Here is a 19788-nt window from a genome sequence, read left to right on the forward strand (position 1 = left end):
CGTATTATACGATTACCTAGCATCCCTGAGTAATGTAACACTGTACACCATTCTGTAACTTAGAGGCCTTTTCGTAATTATACAGATTCTGTCCCCAGAATCTGGGGGCAGCTGTTAAAAAGGCCATTATAGCTTTAAGGATAATGAATCTTCTGATCATATCTCTCTCTCTCTTTTACCGAGACTGATTGACACACAGGCAGCCAATCAGCATTCGCTGATCCACATGCAGGCAAATATCCCGCCCACAGCGCTTAGTGTGAAGTTGAGAGTGAGTCCATCGGAGCGCTGATGCAGACGCTAAACTTTATATATATATATAGCTCCACTCATTTTACGGGTTGTGCGTCAATGTAAAAAAAACCACAGAAACCCTTATTGTTGTTGTGGTGACAAATAAACGGGTTATTCCCATATTATCCATCTTTGACCACGTCTCTTACCGGACACCCTGTGGCGGGTTTCAAACCTAACCAGCAACTTACCACATGAGACTTTGCTAATAAAACAAAACTCATTTTTTTAGTTGTACTCTCGAGAACTTCTTAGAAAAGTAGGAAATGGGATGTTCAATATGGCACTCATCCTCCTGTAGTGTGACCGCACCAGCTCCTGTAGCACTTGCATCCACTTGTAATCTAAAAGGCAATTTGAAGTTAGGGGCATGACAGAGCAGATCCTTAGCAGCCTCAAATGCAAGTTGACAATCACCGGTCCATACAAACTTATTGTTTGTACTAAGAAGGTCTGTGAGTGGAGAGATAACGGCAGAGAAATTGGGACAAAAACTCTGATAATATCCAGTCATTCCAAGGAAGCGTCTTAATTCACGTTTGTTGCAAGGCACCGGAAACTGGAGTATGGCTGAAATTTTTGCCTCAACTGGTTTAATCATTCCCTGGCCTACTTGCTTGCCCAAATACGTAACAACCCCTTTTGCAAACTCGCACTTAGCGAGGTTTAGTGTCAATGAAGCTGTGGGCAGGCGTTCAAAAACCTTTTCAATAGTTTTTAAGTGGTCGCTCCAGCTATCTGAATAAACCACTATATCATCCAGATACACTTCACTGTTTGGTACATCTAACAGTATTTGACTCATCATGCGCTGAAAGGTAGCAGGCGCATTTCGAATCCCAAAAGCTAGGACTCTGTATTGCAGAAAACTATCAGGGGTGACGAAAGCAGAAACTTCAGAGGCACGTTGAGTGAGGGGCACCTGCCAATAGCCTTTTAACAAATCTAATTTGGTGACATATTTTGCCAAGCCAATTCTATCAACACAGTCTTCCATTCTGGGTAGGGGAAAAGAGTAAGGTTCTGTTACGCTGTTGACCTTCCGATAATCAGTGCAAAACCGAAAGCTATTATCAGGCTTTGGAACAAGCAAGCAAAGGGAACTCCAAGGACTCTGGCTGTGCGTAGCAATTCCATGATGCAGCATGTACTCAACTTCGGTCTGCATAACCGCACGTTTCTGTGGATTAACCCTATAAGGATGTTGTTTTATAGGGGCTACATCACCAACATCAATGTCGTGCACACACACAGTTGTTCTACCGGACACATCACTAAACAGGGTGGGAAAAGTATTCAGTAACTGGATTAAATCTTTAGCCTGTTCAACAGAAAGATGACAAAGGAAAGGGGAAAGGTTTTTCAGAACAGCAGAATTCTTCAGAGGAATAGAAGAAATTGGCACATCAAAGTACATCAAGCAATCCTCCTCCAAGGAGTAATTTGCCACTACACCCACAGTGGCAATAGCGGCAGGTAGCGGTGGACACTCAGTCTGCTCTGCATTCACTTCATAGTGAGTTCTGTCTAGATATGTCTTAAGTCTGTTTACATGACACACGGCTCTTACATTTTCTATCAGGAGTAGCTACAAGGAAGTTGGCGTCATTTAACTTCCTTTCAACCAGGTATGGACCAGAGAATTTTGCTTGTGAGATGGAACCAGGGGTTGGAAGTAGAACAAACACAGAATCACCAGGGCGAAAGTCTCTTTTTACAGCCCTTTTGTCGAAACGTGCCTTCCTCCCCAGTCTGAGCAGAGGAAAGATGAAGTTTGGCAAGACTTTGGGCTTTGTGCAACCTCTCACGGATAGAAGTGACATAATCATCGGCAGGAACGGGTTTAGAACTTTGTTCAAACAATTGCTCGCTTAACAACTTCAGAGGGCCGCAAACTGTATGGCCAAACACAAATTCAGATGGGCTAAAGCCAAGAGATTCTTGCATGGACTCTCTAATTGCAAACATTAGGAAAGGAAGACCCTCTACCCAATCTCTCCCAGTTTCCACACAATAATGACGCAGCAGTGTTTTCAAGGTTTGATGAAATCTTTCGAGAGCCCCTTGGGACTCAGGATGATATGCTGTAGACATTTGGTGACTTATGCCAAGTGTTTCGAGAGCCTGTTTAAAAATTCTCGAAGTAAAATTTGACCCTTGGTCACTCTGAATCACTTTTGGCAATCCAAAAGTGGTACAAAATTTGAGCAATTCTTTTACAACAACTTTAGATTTCAATGTACGTATCGGAACGGCCTCAGGGAAACGGGTTGCAGCACACATAATGGTCAATATATACTGCTGTCCTGATTTGGCTTTGGGCAACGGTCCAACACAGTCACAATTAAGCGTTCAAATGGCTCACCCACAGCTGGAATAGGGCACAGGGGTGCCCATGGAATCTTCTGATTGGGTTTACCTGCCACCTGGCACACATGACAAGACCTACAGAATCTGGACACGGCTGACTTGAGATCAGGCCAGAAAAAGTACCTGGTAAATGCTGGTAGGTTTTTGTTATACCCACATGACCAGACAATGTATTTTCATGGGCAAGTTTCAAAACTAGTTGCCGATAACCAGCAGGTAAAACAATCTGCTGCACTTCTGTCACGGTTGGTAAACCATGATCTCGGGTTGTTTACACTTTGTGGTGAATTCTGTGTGTTCTGCGTCTGCACTGATTAGTTGTGGGCGTCTCCGTTAATTGTATCAGCAACAGCTGCCACTCATTACTCATCTCCTATATATTGGCTTGTCTCACGTCTTGTGTTTGTGAGATCGTTGTTTCATGTCGTTGTGTTTACCCCCCGTCTGGCTTCTGTGTAGTTTGCGTTTGGATGTCTGTGTTCAGAACCTCATCCACTCTCCGCACGATCACTCAGCCACGAACACTTAACTTCGGCTCTGTTCCCCGCAGTTCCTGTGCCACTCTCTCCTGCTGCCTCACGCTGTCAAGACCCGGATTCCTCACCTACACTCCATTACCACCTGGACTTCTCACCGTCTATCATCCCTCTGGAGTGTTACCGCCTCATCGTCTTTGTGTGTCTTTGTACCATATCTCATCATCTCATTAAACCTTGTTAACTCGCTATTGTTTCCGGACTGTCCTTTCACCAGCCGTCACAGAACGATCTCACCCAACATGGAAGCAGTGAGCACCAATACCCTCACCGACTTAATGCACCACAGTGGTCAATGCATGGATCAGCAGCAGGAGAGCATCTCTAACACCGGACGCGCTGTCCGAGCGCTGGTGGCACAGGTGTCAGAGCTCACCCAGCGGATCCATCAGCTCAAATCTCCCACTGCGCCCATCGCACCGCCTGCGCCGTCCATTCCCCTGGGGATTCCCCAGGACCACTTCCGGCCAGAGCCGCGACTTCCGGCGCCGGAGAATTATGCTGGTGAGCCAACGTTTTGCAGAACATTCCTTAACAAGTGCTCTATGCATTTTGCCCTGCAGCCCCGCACTTTCGCCACTGAAGAATTCAAGGTAGCGTTCACGCTCACCCTTTTATCGGGCAAGGCTGCCTTATGGGGAACGGCGGTGTGGGAAAATCAACATCCGTGTTGTGCCTCGTTCCACCTCCTATCTGACGAAATGAAGAGAGTCTTCGACCGGGCCGCGACCGGCAGGGAGGCCGCCCATCGCCTCTCGGAACTCTGGCATGGACATTCATCTGTCACCGAGTATTCCATCGAGTTCCGTACCCTGGCGGCCGCGTGCCAGTGGAACGAGGCGGCGCAGTGGGATAGATTCCTGCATGGGTTATCCGACCGTGTTCAGCAGGAGATCTACCTCCTCGAGCTGCCCCCTACTCTCAATGAACTCATAGACCTGGCGTTGCGGGTGGAGGCCAGGTTTAATCGCCTGGGCCGCCAACACAGTCCTTCCAGACCTCCATTCTCTCCTGGTAGGGGGCGCTTGAGTCGAGAGAACACGGTCGGTTCTGTCGACGATCACAAGCCCATGCAGGTGGGTCGAGCTAGGCTGTCCCGGAGGGAGAGGGAACGGCGGAGGTCCCAAGGACTATGTTTATACTGTGGAGACGCTGACCATAACATCTACTCATTCCCGGTTAAAGGACCCAGCCCGGTAGTAAACCTGAGGCTACTATCGGGTGGGATCTCCGCTGAGAAGTCCTCACCTACATCATCGACCCTCCTTCCGGTGAAACTGCGGTGGAGAAATCAACATCACGAGTGTCACGCCATTCTGGACTCCGGAGCCGAAGGTAACTTCATGGATTCTTCACTGGCACATCACTTGAACATTCCTGTCCTTCCTGTGTCTCTACCCATTTATGTCACCGCACTCAACGGCCAAGAACTGCCTCACGTCACCCACCATACTGATAACATCACACTCATCACATCTGGCAACCATCAAGAAACCATATCCTTTTTCCTAAAGGACTCCCCTGTTGCTCCCATTGTATTAGGTAACCCCTGGTTGTCCAAACATAATCCACAAGTGGAATGGGGTTCTAACACTGTCACATTGTGGAGTGAAAGATGTCATGAGTCTTGTCTGGTTTCTGCTTGTCCTGTTGTTCCTGTTTCTGTCTTATAGAAGGAGACCATGGCTTTGCCAAACGTGCCCGTTGAGTATCTGGACGTGAAGGAAGTGTTCAGTAAGTCCCGGGCTGCTTCTCTTCCTCCGCATCGTCCCTACGACTGTGCCATAGACTTAGTGTCAGGTAAATCTCCGCCTAAAGGCAAGTTATACTCTCTTTCTATTCCTGAGAGGGAGCCCATGGAGAAATATATTTCTGATTCCCTAGACTCTGGGTTCAGACTCTTCTCCAGCGGGGGCGGGCTTCTTTTTTGTGGGTAAGAAGGATGGTTCTCTGCGACCTTGTATTGATTACTGAGAGCTGAACAACATTACTATTCAGAATACTTATCCATTACCACTCATGTCTTCAGCTTTCGAGAGGTTGCAGGGAGCATCTGTATTCACAAAATTGGATTTACGTAACGCTTATCATTTGGTCCGCATCAGGAAGGGGGATGAATGGAAAACTGCCTTTAATACCCCTAGAGGGCACTTTGAATATTTGGTGATGCCGTTCGAGCTCTCCAACTTGCCCGGGGTTTTTCAAGCACTCGTGAATGACGTGTTGAGAGATATGGTAGATCAGTTTATATATGTTTACCTGGATGACATACTGATTTTTCTTCATCTCTCCAGGAACATGTTCAACACTTCAGACGAGTGCACAGAAGTTATTAGAGAATGGGCTTTTTGTCAAGGCGGAGAAGTGCGTATTCCATGCACAGTCGGTCCCCTTCCTAGGGTTTATCGTGTCGTCTGAGGGAATACGAATGGACCCTGACAAGGTAAAGGCTGTGATAGATTGTCCATCTCCAGATTCCCGTAAGGCCCTACAGCGGTTTCTGGGGTTCGCCAACTTCTATCGGCGTTTTATTCGCTATTAGAGCCAACTAGCCTCACCTCTGACAGCCTTGACCTCCCCCAGTACTCCGTTCAGGTGGTCTGACGCAGCTGAGACTGCGTTCTCTAACCTGAAGAACCGCTTTGTTTCGGCTCCCATCCTTGTCGCCCCTGATCCCACATGGCAGTTCGTGGTGGAGGTCGACGCATCAGAGGTGGGGGTAGGAGCAGTGTTTTCCCAACGTGCTGCTTCAGATGATAAGGTCCACCCTTGCGCGTTTTTCTCTCATCGATTATCTCCTGCCGAACGTAATTATGACATTGGCAATAGAGAGTTGTTGGCGGTCAAATTAGCGTTGGAGGAGTGGCACCACTGGTTAGAGGGTTCAGGAGTTCCCTTTATTGTTTGGACCGATCATAAGAATTTAGAGTACATTAGAACTGCTAAAAGACTCAATTCCAGGCAGGCTCGGTGGGCACTTTTTTTTTGTCCGTTTTGAATTTACCCTATCGTACCGCCCGGGTTCCAAAAATGTTAAACCCGATTCTTTGTCATGTCTTTTTGATCCCTCTGCCCGTCCCGTTACTCCTGAGTGTATTTTGCCTGAGAGATTAGTAGTCTCAGCACTCGTATGGGAGGTCGAGTCAAAGGTCAAGACGGCCTTAGAAGGAGTAATGCCTCCGTCCGGTTGCCCACCGAACCGCTTATTTGTGCCGGAGGAGTTAAGGTCCGAAGTTGTCCGGTGGGGTCATTGTTCCAACATGGCTTGTCATCCAGGGATAAGTAGAACTAATGGGTTGGTTAGACAACGATTCTGGTGGCCACGTATGGCTCGCGACGTCCGCGATTTTGTTTTGGCTTGTTCAGTTTGTGCCAGTGGTAAGTCATCTAACTGACCTCCTGATGGGCTCTTTCAACCGCTGTCTGTCCCTTCGAGACCCTGGTCACATATCGCTCTAGATTTTGTTACCGCCCTCCCGTCCTCTAATGGCATGACAGTCGTTTTGACTGTAGTGGACCGGTTCTCGAAGGTGGCACATTTAATTCCCTTGCCCAAATTACCGAGAGCCAAGGAGACAGCGGTTACTGTTTTAGATCACGTCTTTTGGCTCCATGGCCTCCCGGTAGACGTGGTTTCAGACAGGGGATCCCAGTTCATATCCAAATTTTGGAAAAAGTTTTGCAAGTTATTAGGAGCGTCACAGCAACGGACAATCTGAGCGAGCCAACCAAGATTTAGAAAGGACTTTGAGATGTTTGGTCTCCAAGAATCCTTCTTCCTGGAGTCAACAACTCTCTATGGTGGGGTACGCCCACAATTCGTTGCCAGTGTCAGCTACGGGCCTCTCTCCGTTTCAGTGTAGTGTAGGGTACCAGCCACCAGCGTTTCCCAGTCTGGAATCTGAAGTTGCGGTCCCCTCCGCTCACGCGTTTGTCCAGAGGTGCCAGCGCACCTGGACCAGAGCCCGTGAGACTCTGCTCCGGGTGAGGGAGCGCACTAAGGCCAAGGCCGATCGTCACCGGTCAAAGCCTCCCGTCTACGTCGTGGGTCAAAAAGTGTGGCTTTCTACCAGTAACATTCCATTGTGATCCGTTTCTAATAAACTAGCTCCCAAATTTATCGGCCCGTTCACTATCACCAAGATCATTAGTCCGGTGACAGTCCGCCTCAAACTACCTCCTGCGTACAAGAGGATACACCCCGCCTTTCATGTGTCCAAAATTAAACCCGTGTTTTATGCACGTATTAATCCGCCTACTCCGGTTCCCCCGCCACCGCGTCTCGTAGATGGGGAACCGACATATTCGGTTAATCGTATTCTGGACTCGAGACGGAGGGGACGAGGATTCCAGTATTTGGTGGACTGGGAAGGTTACGGTCCGGAGGAGAGGAGTTGGGTACCTGCTAGGGACATATTGGATCACTCCCTTATTGATGAATTCAATCAGCAGATAGGCCCTTCTGGGAACTCCAGGAGGAGTTCTTAGAGGGGGGGTTACTGTCACGGTTGGTAAACCATGATCTCGGGTTGTTTACACTTTGTGGTGAATTCTGTGTGTTCTGCGTCTGCACTGATTAGTTGTGGGCGTCTCCGTTAATTGTATCAGCAACAGCTGCCACTCATTACTCATCTCCTGTATATTGGCTTGTCTCACGTCTTGTGTTTATGAGATCGTTGTTTCATGTCGTTGTGTTTACCCCCCGTCTGGCTTCTGTGTAGTTTGCGTTTGGATGTCTGTGTTTCCCCAGAACCTCATCCACTCTCTGCACGATCACTCAGCCACGGACACTTACCTTCGGCTCTGTTCCCCGCAGTTCCTGTGCCACTCTCTCCTGCTGCCTCACGCCGTCAAGACCCGGATTCCTCACCTACACTCCATTACCACCTGGACTTCTCACCGTCTATCATCCCTCTGGAGTGTTACCGCCTCATCGTCTTTGTGTGTCTTTGTACCATATCTCATCATCTCATTAAACCTTGTTAACTCACTATTGTTTCCGGACTGTCCTTTCACCAGCCGTCACAACTTCCTGTCAACCTAAATCCTCTTGCTGGGGCTTCCACCTACGCATCAACAATCCACCTTCCCAGAAGTAAACCACCCCTGAATCAGATGTATGTGTAGCGCTGCTAGCAATTGATATACACTTGGCTAGGGAAGGGTCTGCTTTCTGTGCTGCAGCTAAGTGTTCTCTATCTTCCTTCAGTGGGGTTTCAGGGTTTAATTTCTCACGAGCTACATCAAGGTCAGGGATTATAGACAGAACACACTCCACTGACTTAGGACCGTTAACCAAAAAGGAATCTGAGAGATCCACCATCTCCTCAAATTTCTTTGACTGGGCACGGGTAACGGCACAAGCGGGAAATGCAGAGGGGAAATTCGCTGCTAAATCAGGGTTGTTTGTGGTACTAGGTTTATAGGATACAACTGGCCTAGGAAAGACAGTGCCACCCACAAGGTCATTTCCTAGTATCAAATCAACCCCCTCAACAGGTAGTTGTGGGCGCACAGCTAAGCTGACCGGCCCACTCAAAAGGTCAGACTTCAGATACACAGTGTGAAGTGGTACATTCACACAGTGCATATTAATACCACGGTAAGATTTTGGCCATCTCAACTTACCAGCAACACGTTCAAATGCAACAAAGTAGAAATCAACCTCCGTCTCTCTAAACGGAGGCACAAGTCTTATGTACCTACTAACATCAAAAGTATCACTGGAGGGCGAATGGGAAAAGTCCTGCGTATCTGTACTGCCAGAAGATTTTAAAGGTGATGAGATGGATGGAAGCCTAGTACGCGGGGATGGAACTGGCTTTTGAGCTAATCGCTTTGCTTCAAGATCCAGTTTACGTATTTGGATGTCTCGGTCAGCCTGAGTCTCTACTACACGAAGCCTAATCATTTCTGCCTCACATTCTTGTTTTTTAATCAAAAGCTCCATTTCCTTTAACTTTAAGGCAATCCTAGGATCATGAGACACCACAGAGCTGAAATTCACATTTTCAGCTGCGGTTTCCACTACCTCCTCAGACTGAACTGCAACACCACCCTCAGACTCCTCTGGCAAAATACCAGCATCTACCAATTTCCCAAAGAGGTCATCCTTCAGCACTTGTTTTGTAACATCTTTTCGAATATCAATATGGAAGAACTCTGCCACCAAAATAAGATCTTTTTTAGTACAATGATTAAAGACCTCTGTTGTAGGACAAAGAGTAGACTCAGTAAAGTCAAACTCCATTATGCCTATGACTGCAACACTTTCCTCCCCACCTACAGTCGAAAACAGTCAAACAATTTGAGAGAAAGAGCACTTACCAATAGACAATTAAAAGACGAGCAGACGAGCCCCCACTTGTTACGATCCACTTTCCCAGTCTAGGGTTGGGAGTGGGAGTAACAGAGTAACTAAAATTTATAAAGGAACGAATTAAAGAAAAACGTGGAGGAATCACATCAGTCCTCTGCTCCAGAAAATACAACCACCACAGAGTAAGAAAATAAGTAATTTATTTATAAAGGGAAGGAACAAATGTCTTCAGGAGAGGGCCTGGCCAAAACAACAAACAAAACAGCAGCTCACTAGCAGGAGGAGTACTAAATAATCTATCAAAGTAAAAGAAAAGAAAATCAACAACAAAAGCTTTCCTCAACTCCCTCACTAACCAAAAACAGGGATAAACATGAGTACAAAATAAAATGGCACCCTCTCCCTACAGCTTCCAATACTAATGATAAATCAAATAAAGTGAGTTACAATACCTCTTAATACCTTAACAGAAATAACAATAGAAAATAAATGTGCTACACTCTGTGGCTTCAACACACCACTTGTGCACAGGAATACAATTCAGTTTCGGTTCAAAACACTTAAGAACTATTTGAACCTTACACCATCAACGGAGGAACACAATGCAGGTCTGGAGCAGGGGAGAAGTGAGCCTCTCCCAAGCTGTGTTCCCTCTGCTCTTTTGTAGCAGCACTGTCTGCAGCACACACTCGGATGACTACCACCTGTGGGCAATTTGAACTGCCTATCAATTAGAGAGCGGTAGAGAGTGAGAGAACACACATAGGATACATAACCACACCCCAAAGGGTGGGGAAAACATACCTCAACAATTAATAAAAAAACAACATACATCCTAGGGATGTAACACTATGCTGAGTCAGCACTCACCGGGTTGGGCTGGGGGTGGAGGGGGTGCTTTGAATTGTGACATTATGCATGATCGCCCACGTGCAGATATCGCAAGGAATTCTCAGTGCATGGTTTAGGGCTAGGAGGAACATTGCCCTCGGTAATTTCTCTCAGCAATGTCCCACAGCTGCCAGTGAGCCGCTGGTGGGACAATATCTGCACGTGGGCGACCATGCAGAATGTCACAATTCAAAGCAACAACACTCCCCCGCTCTCCAATATGCCTGTCGGAATGGAATCTTCTAACCACCTCTTGTGAATCTCCTGACTAACCAGCTAAGAGCAAGCTGGATTCTTCGTTCCTTTACTCGGGCCGCTGAGCTGCTGCTCCGAGGAAGTGAACCCCATTCCTCCTAGACTTGGACGACGAGGTTGCTAAGGTGTTGGCTGCATTCCAATCAGCTCGTGCTAACACTGGCGGGTCAGAGATCTTCAAAAAAAAGTCGACGGAGCGAAAGGCCAAGGATATACACACATTTCGCCCGTCGAGGAATCCATTGCCACGCACCTCTGCCCCTTCCCCACCTCCCTGAAAACAGGTGCTACGCTGCTGTCAAAGCTTTACCATCTGACCACACACGTTGCTGACAAAGTGTAAACAGCCTTGGGAGAAGTGATCTAAACTCTGCTCCAAGTTTCTCAGGCATTGTATGCCTGTACACTGACTGAACTGCTGTGAAGAGAGAACTGAAGATGAACACAGAGCCGAGCCAGATAACGAACAATAGACCGACTCGTTCACGAGTCAAGAACCGGTTGCATCTGTTTTCGGATCACCAGTACTTCTTTCGGACAGTTCGATTCAATAAACCGGTTGAAGAAAACGGTTCACTGGCGATGATTGCCCTTGATTTGAGCCTTCGGTTTACCCGCACTCATAACACTAGCACAGAATCAGTTCAGAATCAATCACCAAAAGAATCAGTTCAGTTCAGACGCTCTGTGTGTCGGTCTGTGACACACAGCTCCTCGTTTCTCGAATCGGACACGTCTGACAGAAACGGTTCTTGACTTGTGAACGAGTCATTATCTGTCTCGGCTCGGTGTTCATCTTCAGTTCTCTCTTCACAGCAGTTCAGTCAGTGTACTGTTTGAGTAAATGAATTACTCCGGGATATTGTTGTTTTTTTTAACTCAGAGGGAGTGTCAGCCACATAAAAAAAGTTAACAGCTTAAGTAATTTGTGTAATTTTTATTTGGCCAGGGTCTTCTATGACTATGTAATTTTTAATTTAATTTGCCTATCCTTTTCTAAGTCATAGAAATATGTTGTTTTCTTCTCACCTTCTTCGATCCATCTAGCCCTGGATCGTACAAAGTCTCCACTTGCTTTTTCTAAATAAATTTCATCAAACTGTTTTTGGAAGGAGTTCAACTCAGTTAGTTCTTCCTCCATAGCATTAATTGTACCACAGAGAATGTTAATCCTTTTCAGTATTTCTTACTGTTTTAGTTAACTTGCTTTTGACATGCTTTTCCCCATTTCAATTGCCAAGCTTTGTTTCAAGTTTAAACCATTCCCACTTCCCTTTATTCCCTTTTTACTTTTATATTCCAAATTTGTAGGGTTATTCAATCTCCAATAGTCAAAAGTAGTGATGCACCGGTTGACCAGCCATAAATCACAACTGGTTTAGCAGATGTCATCCCTTCAATCATTGCACTGAAACATCTCATAAATAAAGCGCTGAGACGGATCATTGCGTTAAAACCCTCAAATCCACTCTTTTAGAAGCAGATGAAAAAAGATTCAGCAATGTTGAAATGGAGCCCTTGTACTGTCTGGCTACACTAATAGATCCGATGTAACGAAAACAATATAATAATAATAATAGGCCTAATAATAATAATAATAGTAATAAGCTAGGCTCTACATAATAACAGGATATAATCTGTCATTTTTTGTTTGTTTAATAAAAAAGTACAAGGATACACTTGAATTAAAGCTGCAGTGGTAACTTTTGACGCTCTAGCAGTTAATAAACAGAACTGCTTGCGTCTTGCGGAAGAACATCGTAGCCAGAGCTACTTCTCTCTGTTTATGTCTATGAAGAATCACAAAGGTACTGGGTTACTCCGCCGCGGTACCCCGGAAGCAATCTAAAATAGTCCGAATATAAACACTTATTATAGGTGTACCCTAGTGATTCAGGACAAGCTAAAAATGCGGTTTGGAAAATGGATTCATGGTGTACTCGCTTATTATATACATTTTTCTACATTTTGAACACAAACAAAGTTACAGACCGCAGCTCTGATTGGTTGTTTCTTAACGTGAGCGATGTAATTCTGCAAATGGCAATAGGACCACTGGGAGGAGCCAGAGGAGGTTGATTTTTTCACAGATTATCCGTCTCATATTCTACTGTCAGGAAATAATGACAGGTTTAACAAATATGTAAAAAATATATTTTTACAAAAGTTACCTACTGCAGCTTTAACAAAAGAGCAGGAATGAGCAATTCTGTCCAAAGTATATTAGGGCTAAACCAAACCTCCAAATGTTTCAGTCAAAAATAGACTGGGAAAAAAGACTCATTAATATGATTAAAAAGCCCAAGGGGCTTGGAAAACGTGTGATTCGTTTTTCAATCAAGGTTATGGAACGTATCATATATGCATCAAGGATAAACCTTTTTCCCATCGATGATTGCTTATCCTTCCTTCAAAAAAGCCTTCATTCCGTGGCGCCTGGCTTCTTCCACCAGTGGTCACAGCTTCTCCCCCGCCTCCCGATCCTCATTGGAGAAATCCTTTTTAAAGATGATCTTCTTCTCTTTGCACACTCTGGCCTCCCTCGACATCTTCCACACTTCGTCCTTCACCGTTCGCGAAACAAAATGCATAATGATGGGTCTTGGCATGTTGTTAGTCATTGCACCTTTTACACCCAAACGGTGAACAGTGTCAACATTTCGGCGGAGCTCGTCAACAGACATGGGTATCACTCTCGAATTCATCTCTGGTTTTCTCATCTTCCTTCTCAGGTAACCCCAAGACACTTCAGAACAGTTCCAAAGTTACAAGTCATTGGAGTCTCATGTGCAGTTCACAAATGGATGGGTTCAGGAGCTGCAGATCATAAAGCCGGTGTTGTGCCCAATTTCGACCCCCTGCCGAATTATTACCCCCCCTAGTATTGTTAGGTTTAGGAGTAGGTGTGGGGGAGGGGTTAGGATTAGGTAATCAGGTAGCGAGTTGAACAAGGGGGGTAGTAATTCAGTAGGGGGTCGAAAATGGGCACAACACCGGCAAACAGTATACAGTAATCCGGACAAAGGTAAACTGCGCTCCACCTAGCTGCTAGTTAAGTAACTGTTAGTGCCACTAACAATCACTCACAAATGTACTTTTAACTATGTGTTTCAAAGTGTAGTTAGTAACTGTCAACCCTCCCATTTTTTTTCCGTGTTTCTCACGTATTTGAGCTCTTTTCCCGCGGTCTTCCCGTTTTAGTATTTTCCTGTAAAATATCCTGTTAGCCCCTCCATCGGACCTGTCAGTCTTTGTACAGTTGTCCTGTTACTCCTTGCCCTTCTAGCGAAACGGAGGTTTTTTTTTTTTTTTTACTTGAAAGCAACCTTAGCGTGATGTTGGCTTTTTTAAGATAAAACCGTGGTTGTTACGAGAGCACAAATTCACGCCAATCTGTAAGCAAAGTCACATTAGACAAGTTTTCGCTGTCAGCAGAGGGATAGCAACAGAAAGATGAATGTTGAAATTTTCCCGTATTTTGGATGATTAATCCGGGAAATTTCCCTTATTTTCCGATGTTCAATGTTGAGAGGGAGTACGTCTAAACTCTGTGCAGTAGTCCAAGTAGCAGTAAAGGAGGCCATCAACATGGCAGCCACGCCAAGTAATGATGTCATGACACCCAAGCCCTACAGGCAGTGAATGGTGGTGTGAGACTGAGTTACATACTGACAGGATAATGATGTAACGAGGAGGGAGGAGCTAATCAATTACTATAGAAACTAACAGGATGGGCAAAGGATCAAGGGAACACAGAAACAATGGGGAACAAGAACATTTCAAAATAAGAGTCCGCAAAACCAAAGACAAGGGAACACAGACTGGGATCCTGACACTAAGAAATAATCATTAAAGCCAGACATTTTTTTTGTACTAGTGACCTTTAATTTGGAGCAAGGTAAAAACTGGGGTAGTGACTTTTTTGTGTCAGACATGTGTCACTTTGTTCACATCTGATGGGTCCAATTTCAGCTGAACATTCAGTTGTGAAACAGCAATACAATCCTTTGAATGCACTGTACTTCAGCCTTCACAGCCTCGTTTGCATTCATGTCATAACTGAAATACTACCCTAAATAATACCACAACAAAAGTCTATAGCAGGGATCCTCAAATATGGACCTCAAGATCCACTTTCCTGCAGAGTTTGGCTCTAACCTTAAACAAACACACCTGAGCATTCTAATCAATGTCTTTGGGATCATTAGAAAATCACAGGCAGGTGGATTTGATCAGGGTTGGAGCCAAACTCTGCAGTGCATTGGACCTCCAGGGCAAGATTTGAGGAAGGTCTTTCATTACATGATTTTGGCTTGGCATGAAGTCATGTAATTTTTTACACTGTTATTTGAGGGACCCCCTACAGCCTAGCAGTTAGGGTATAAGGGTATATGAGTATAAGGTCTAAACAAAAATTTGTACTACTTCAGGGTGTTAATGTCACAACATTTCATAAAAAAAAAAAAAAAAAAAAAAAAAGAAAAGATATGACCACTTTCGGAAAGCAAAAAGCTTAAGAAAGTTAAATGACACCAATCAATGTAACCAGCAAGTGGAAGAAAATAAGAACAGTCCAGAATGTGTGACGAGTACCTGTGGAAGAAAAGCAGTGTTAATAATAGTACACACAGAAACAACACTCAGTGTTTTCAATGCTGAATCTCTGTCTACAGATACACTCCTAAAGTTACAGGTTTGAAAAGGGGGGTTTGATGACATAAAAAAACTACTCTTGGTTCCCCAAAAGTTCTTTAAATAAACTGAATTGTTTTTGTGAAGAACGTTTAAAAAAAAAAATTTCCAGTAAGAACCTTTAATAGAATGTTAAGATTCCATGGATGTTGAAGGTTCTTTGTGGAACCATAGATGATAAAATCATTTTAAGAGTGTATGAAAGAGTGACTTTGGTTTTACACCCAGAAATCAAACACCATGTGTAAAATAAGTAGCACCCAAACCAACATCCAGGGGGAACAAAAAGTTCAGATATGTCTCAATTGTGCACTCATTAATTGAGAGCACTACAACTTCGCTCAAAGAATATAAAATTCAATACAAAATGTCTAAATTAACATTTATGAAATCTTATTGAAATATAAACAAAATAATAATTACTGCAATCATTATTAGCATTTTATATGAATCAACAGACAAATGATGCACACTGTCACATTTTTTTTTTCACTTATAACCCACCTGTAGATTTTAGGATGAACACTTTGCTGTCTCTTCCCAGGGAGTTTGAGGTGGTGCATGTATATTTTCCTGGACTGAGTGCTGAGGACTTGATCACTGAGGAGCTGATCTTTTCTTTCAGATGATCTGAGGACCATGTGTAGTCAGGAGCCGGGTTTGCCTTCACTGAACAATCTAGCATGACCTTATCATCTTTAATGATGGTCTCTGTTGAACTGGAGTGCTGTGGTTTATCTGAGGAGGACAGAGATACATTTCTCAGCACAACGGCATCACGATGAGCAGCTGTTAATAAAAGATCACTAAAAATACAACTGAAACTGTATTCATTGAATTAATATCTAATATATGATCAAATAGTTTCAATTAATATTCAAATGTCTGTGTGTGATGAAATAGGACAGTTGTACACCCTTCACACAGAAAATATAAACTTATTATATGGCTAGCTTAGCAATAATAAACTTACAGTATACTTCGACATTAAGAGGTTTTGATGAATTTTTAGGGGGAGGTTGAGGTCCTTCTGCTCCCAGATCCAGCTCTGCTTCACACCAGTACTGAGCTCCATCGTCAGCTCTGTCTGGACGGATCAGGAGTGTGACCGCTTTATTTACTGGAGTCTCGATGGTGTCAGTGAAGGTGGTTTGATTCAGCAGAGTATGTCCTTTGTACCATTTGACAGTGAGATACTCAACAGGAGCCACATCATGAATGTCACACTGGAGCTCATACTGCTGTCCCTCTATCATTGGTCCTCTGTGAATCACAGTTCTGATGGAAACACTGTCTGGAGTCTCTGTGGAGGAAGATTTACACACTCTGAAATTTGCTGTGATTAATGTACATTTATTAAATACAGGTGGATCTCAATAAATTATATTGTCATGGAAAAGTTAATTTATTTCAGTAATTCAACTCAAATTGTGAAACTTGTGTATAAAATAAAAGTAGTTTAAGTCTTTGTTTCTTTTAATTGTGATGATTTTGGCTCACATTTAACAAAAGCCCACTAATTCAATATCGCAACAAATTAGAATACTTCATAAGACCAATGTTTTTATTGTAGTGAATTGTTGGCCGCCTGGAATTGTTTCTCATCTTCCTCTTTACAATACCCCATAGGTTCTCTCTGGGGTTCAGCTCTGGTGAGTTTGCTGGCCAGTCAAGCACACCAACACCATGGTCATTTAACAAACTTTGGGTGCTTTTGGCAGTGTGTCCAGGTGCCAAATCCTGCTGGAAAATGAAATCAGCATATTTAAAAAGCTGGTCAGCAGAAGGAAGCATGAAGTGCTCCAAAAGTTTTTGGTAAATGGGTGCAGTGACTTTGGTTTTCAAAAAACACAATGGACCAAGACCAGCAGATGACATTGCACCCCAAATCATCACAGACTGTGGAAACTTAATACTGGACTTCAAGCAACTTGGGCTATGAGCTTCTCCATCCTTCCTCCAGACTCTAGGACCTTGGTTTTCAAATGAAATACAAAACTCATCTGAAAAAAGGACTTTGGACCAATGGCAGCAGTCAATTTCTTCTTTAAAATGCCTCTGTCGTTGTCTGTGGTTCAGGAGTGGCTTGACAAGAGAAATACGACAACTGTAACCAAATTCCTTGACACATCTGTGTGTGGTGGCTCTTGATCCCTTGACCCCAGCCTCAGTGCATTCCTTGTGAAGTTCTCTATAATTCTTGAATCAATTTTGCTTGACAATCCTCATAAAGCTGCGGTTCTCTCGGGTTGGTTGTGCATCTTTTTCTTCCACACTTTTCCCTTCCACTCAACTTTCTCTTAACATGCTTGGATACAGCACTCTGTGAACAGCCAGATTTTTTGGCAATGAATGTTTGTGACTTGCCCTCCTTATGCAAGGTGTCATGATTGTCTCCTGGACAACTGTCAGATCAGCAGTCTTCCCCATGATTGTGTAGCCTAGTGTACCAAACTGAGAGACCATTTTGAAGACTCAGGAAACATTTGCAGGTGTTTTGAGTTGATTAGATGATTGGCATGTCACCATATTCTAATTTGTAAACATGTTTTTTAATTGGTTTTATGAAGTATTCTAATTTGTTGAGATCGTGAATTGGTGGGTTTTTGTCAAATGTGAGCCAAAATCATCACAATTAAAAGAACCAAAGACTTAAACTACTTCAGTCTGAGTGCATTGAATTTATTTAATACATGAGTTTTACAATTTGAGTTGAATTACTGAAATAAACTTTTAACCTCCAAACTTTTCTAATTCATTGAGATGCACCTGTATTTCTGAGAATGAAAATAAAATATATATCAATAACAAAGAAACTAACTGTAAACAGCAACTGGGAGCTCTTCTATACACTGATTCTTATCGCCTATTTTATAGAATATGTAGCAGAATGGCTTTATGTCCCATTCTGTCAGGTTTAGCACTCTCCATGTGATCAGATTCTGGTTTTTGGTCATAGGCACTGCTCCCTCAATGGCTTCCCATCCTATCCCTTTATGTAGGACTGAAGTTTTACAGTTAACTGCAACAGAACCGCCGTATCTCACAACAACTCTCTGTGGGTTGAGCTGAAGAGGACATTCAGCTTGTGCACCTGTTAAACACATTGAGAAGGTTGCGATTTAAAACTTGTGAAGTTAGAGCACTGAAGTATCACATTACAAGCAGACACAAAAATAACCTACAGTACCATGAGTCTTTAAGACTTACAAACTGACCACTACCTGCTTCTAGAGCTTTGTATTTTATAGAGCTGGGCAAGTAAAATTTAGTTTTTGGTTGCTGTAAAAGTCCATCTATATTGTTATAATCATATGTAAAAAACAAAACAAAAAAAAAAACATGTCAATTGAATAGAAATTAATTAATTATTCAAGTTTCATTAATTACTCCAAACATTTTTCCTTAAAAAAGTTATCATTTAATCTCAAAGAAAGCAAAAGCTAAAAACATATCTAAGCTCAATCTATGTAAAGAAAGTTTGCACATCAGTATACAAACCTGTGAGACTCTGAAGCTGTGAAACTGAAGAGAGAAAAACAAATCCAAAGAAAAGTTGAAGCATATTCCGTGCTCAAGAAAAAGAAACTGAGCAGAAAATGTTGGAAATAAGGCCCTTAACTTTCTGACAGAAACTCTGACTGTACAGTCTGTGATTGAAGCTGTGCTTTGAGCACACCATAATAATAAAAAAGGGCATACCCCGTCCCCGCCCAGAAAATATTTTGAGAGGTCATTTCAGTGGAGACTGATTCCAAGAATTGTTCACATTAATAGATGGTCTGACGGCTGAAGGTCTGAAATTCATGGTAGCTTTCATTGGCCAAGGCCCGCCCATGAGGCCATTTGAGCGACATGTCAAACAACCAATCACAGTTTGTTTCATTCATCGTCACGTTTCAAAGCATGAAAATGTCACCACAATAACAGACTAGTCTGTAAAACTCTCAGACGGATGATGGGCAAGTGAAAAAAGCCCTAAACATCAAGGATATAGCAAAGTGTAAGGTGGAAAACACAGGAAGGGTGCGAATGAGGAAAAAAGATGGAAGGGTAGAGGTGATAACAGTGGTGCCAATGAATGTTACAATGGGGGAATTAATGAAGAATATCAAGGAAGCAAAAGTTGTGAAAGTCCAAAGGATGAAAACATCAAGAGATGGAGAGGTAAAGGGCACAGAAACAGTTTCAATAGAATTTGAGGAAGAAATCCTCCCCAAAAAAGTATACTATACTCCAGTGAGGATGTTTACACCAAAACCATTGAGGTGTTATAAATGTTAAAGGTTTGGTCACACTGCAATGAACTGTAATAGGCAGAGAAGATGTGTTAGATGTGGAGGAGACCATGATTATGGAAAATGCGGCTCAGGGGTACAACCAAAGTGTTGTAATTGTGGAGGAGCCCATAATGTGGCATTTAGTGGATGT

At 43.6% G+C, this 19788-nt stretch overlaps 1 protein-coding gene across 2 annotated transcripts in view; it reads right to left on the bottom strand.

Moving 5' to 3' along the window:
• Window positions 1-19033, bottom strand: part of LOC127953295 (intercellular adhesion molecule 1) — a 126295-nt gene extending 107262 nt beyond the window's left edge. The window contains exons 1-5 of one of the 2 annotated variants that reach the window (XM_052552397.1): window positions 18859-19033; window positions 18179-18451; window positions 16331-16660; window positions 15862-16095; window positions 14528-15258 (exon numbers count right to left, since the gene is read on the bottom strand). In XM_052552397.1, coding sequence (XP_052408357.1) covers window positions 15188-15258; window positions 15862-16095; window positions 16331-16660; window positions 18179-18451; window positions 18859-18922 — 972 coding nt within the window. In that variant the 5' untranslated portion in view covers window positions 18923-19033 and the 3' untranslated portion in view covers window positions 14528-15187. Of the gene's footprint in view, window positions 1-14527; window positions 15259-15861; window positions 16096-16330; window positions 16661-18178; window positions 18452-18858 lie in introns of those variants that run through there. The other variant, XM_052552398.1, reaches the window with a different exon arrangement.
• Window positions 19034-19788: the final 755 nt, after the last annotated feature.

Source organism: Carassius gibelio, chromosome B3 (assembly GCF_023724105.1).
Source record: "Carassius gibelio isolate Cgi1373 ecotype wild population from Czech Republic chromosome B3, carGib1.2-hapl.c, whole genome shotgun sequence".
NCBI lineage: Eukaryota > Metazoa > Chordata > Actinopteri > Cypriniformes > Cyprinidae > Carassius > Carassius gibelio.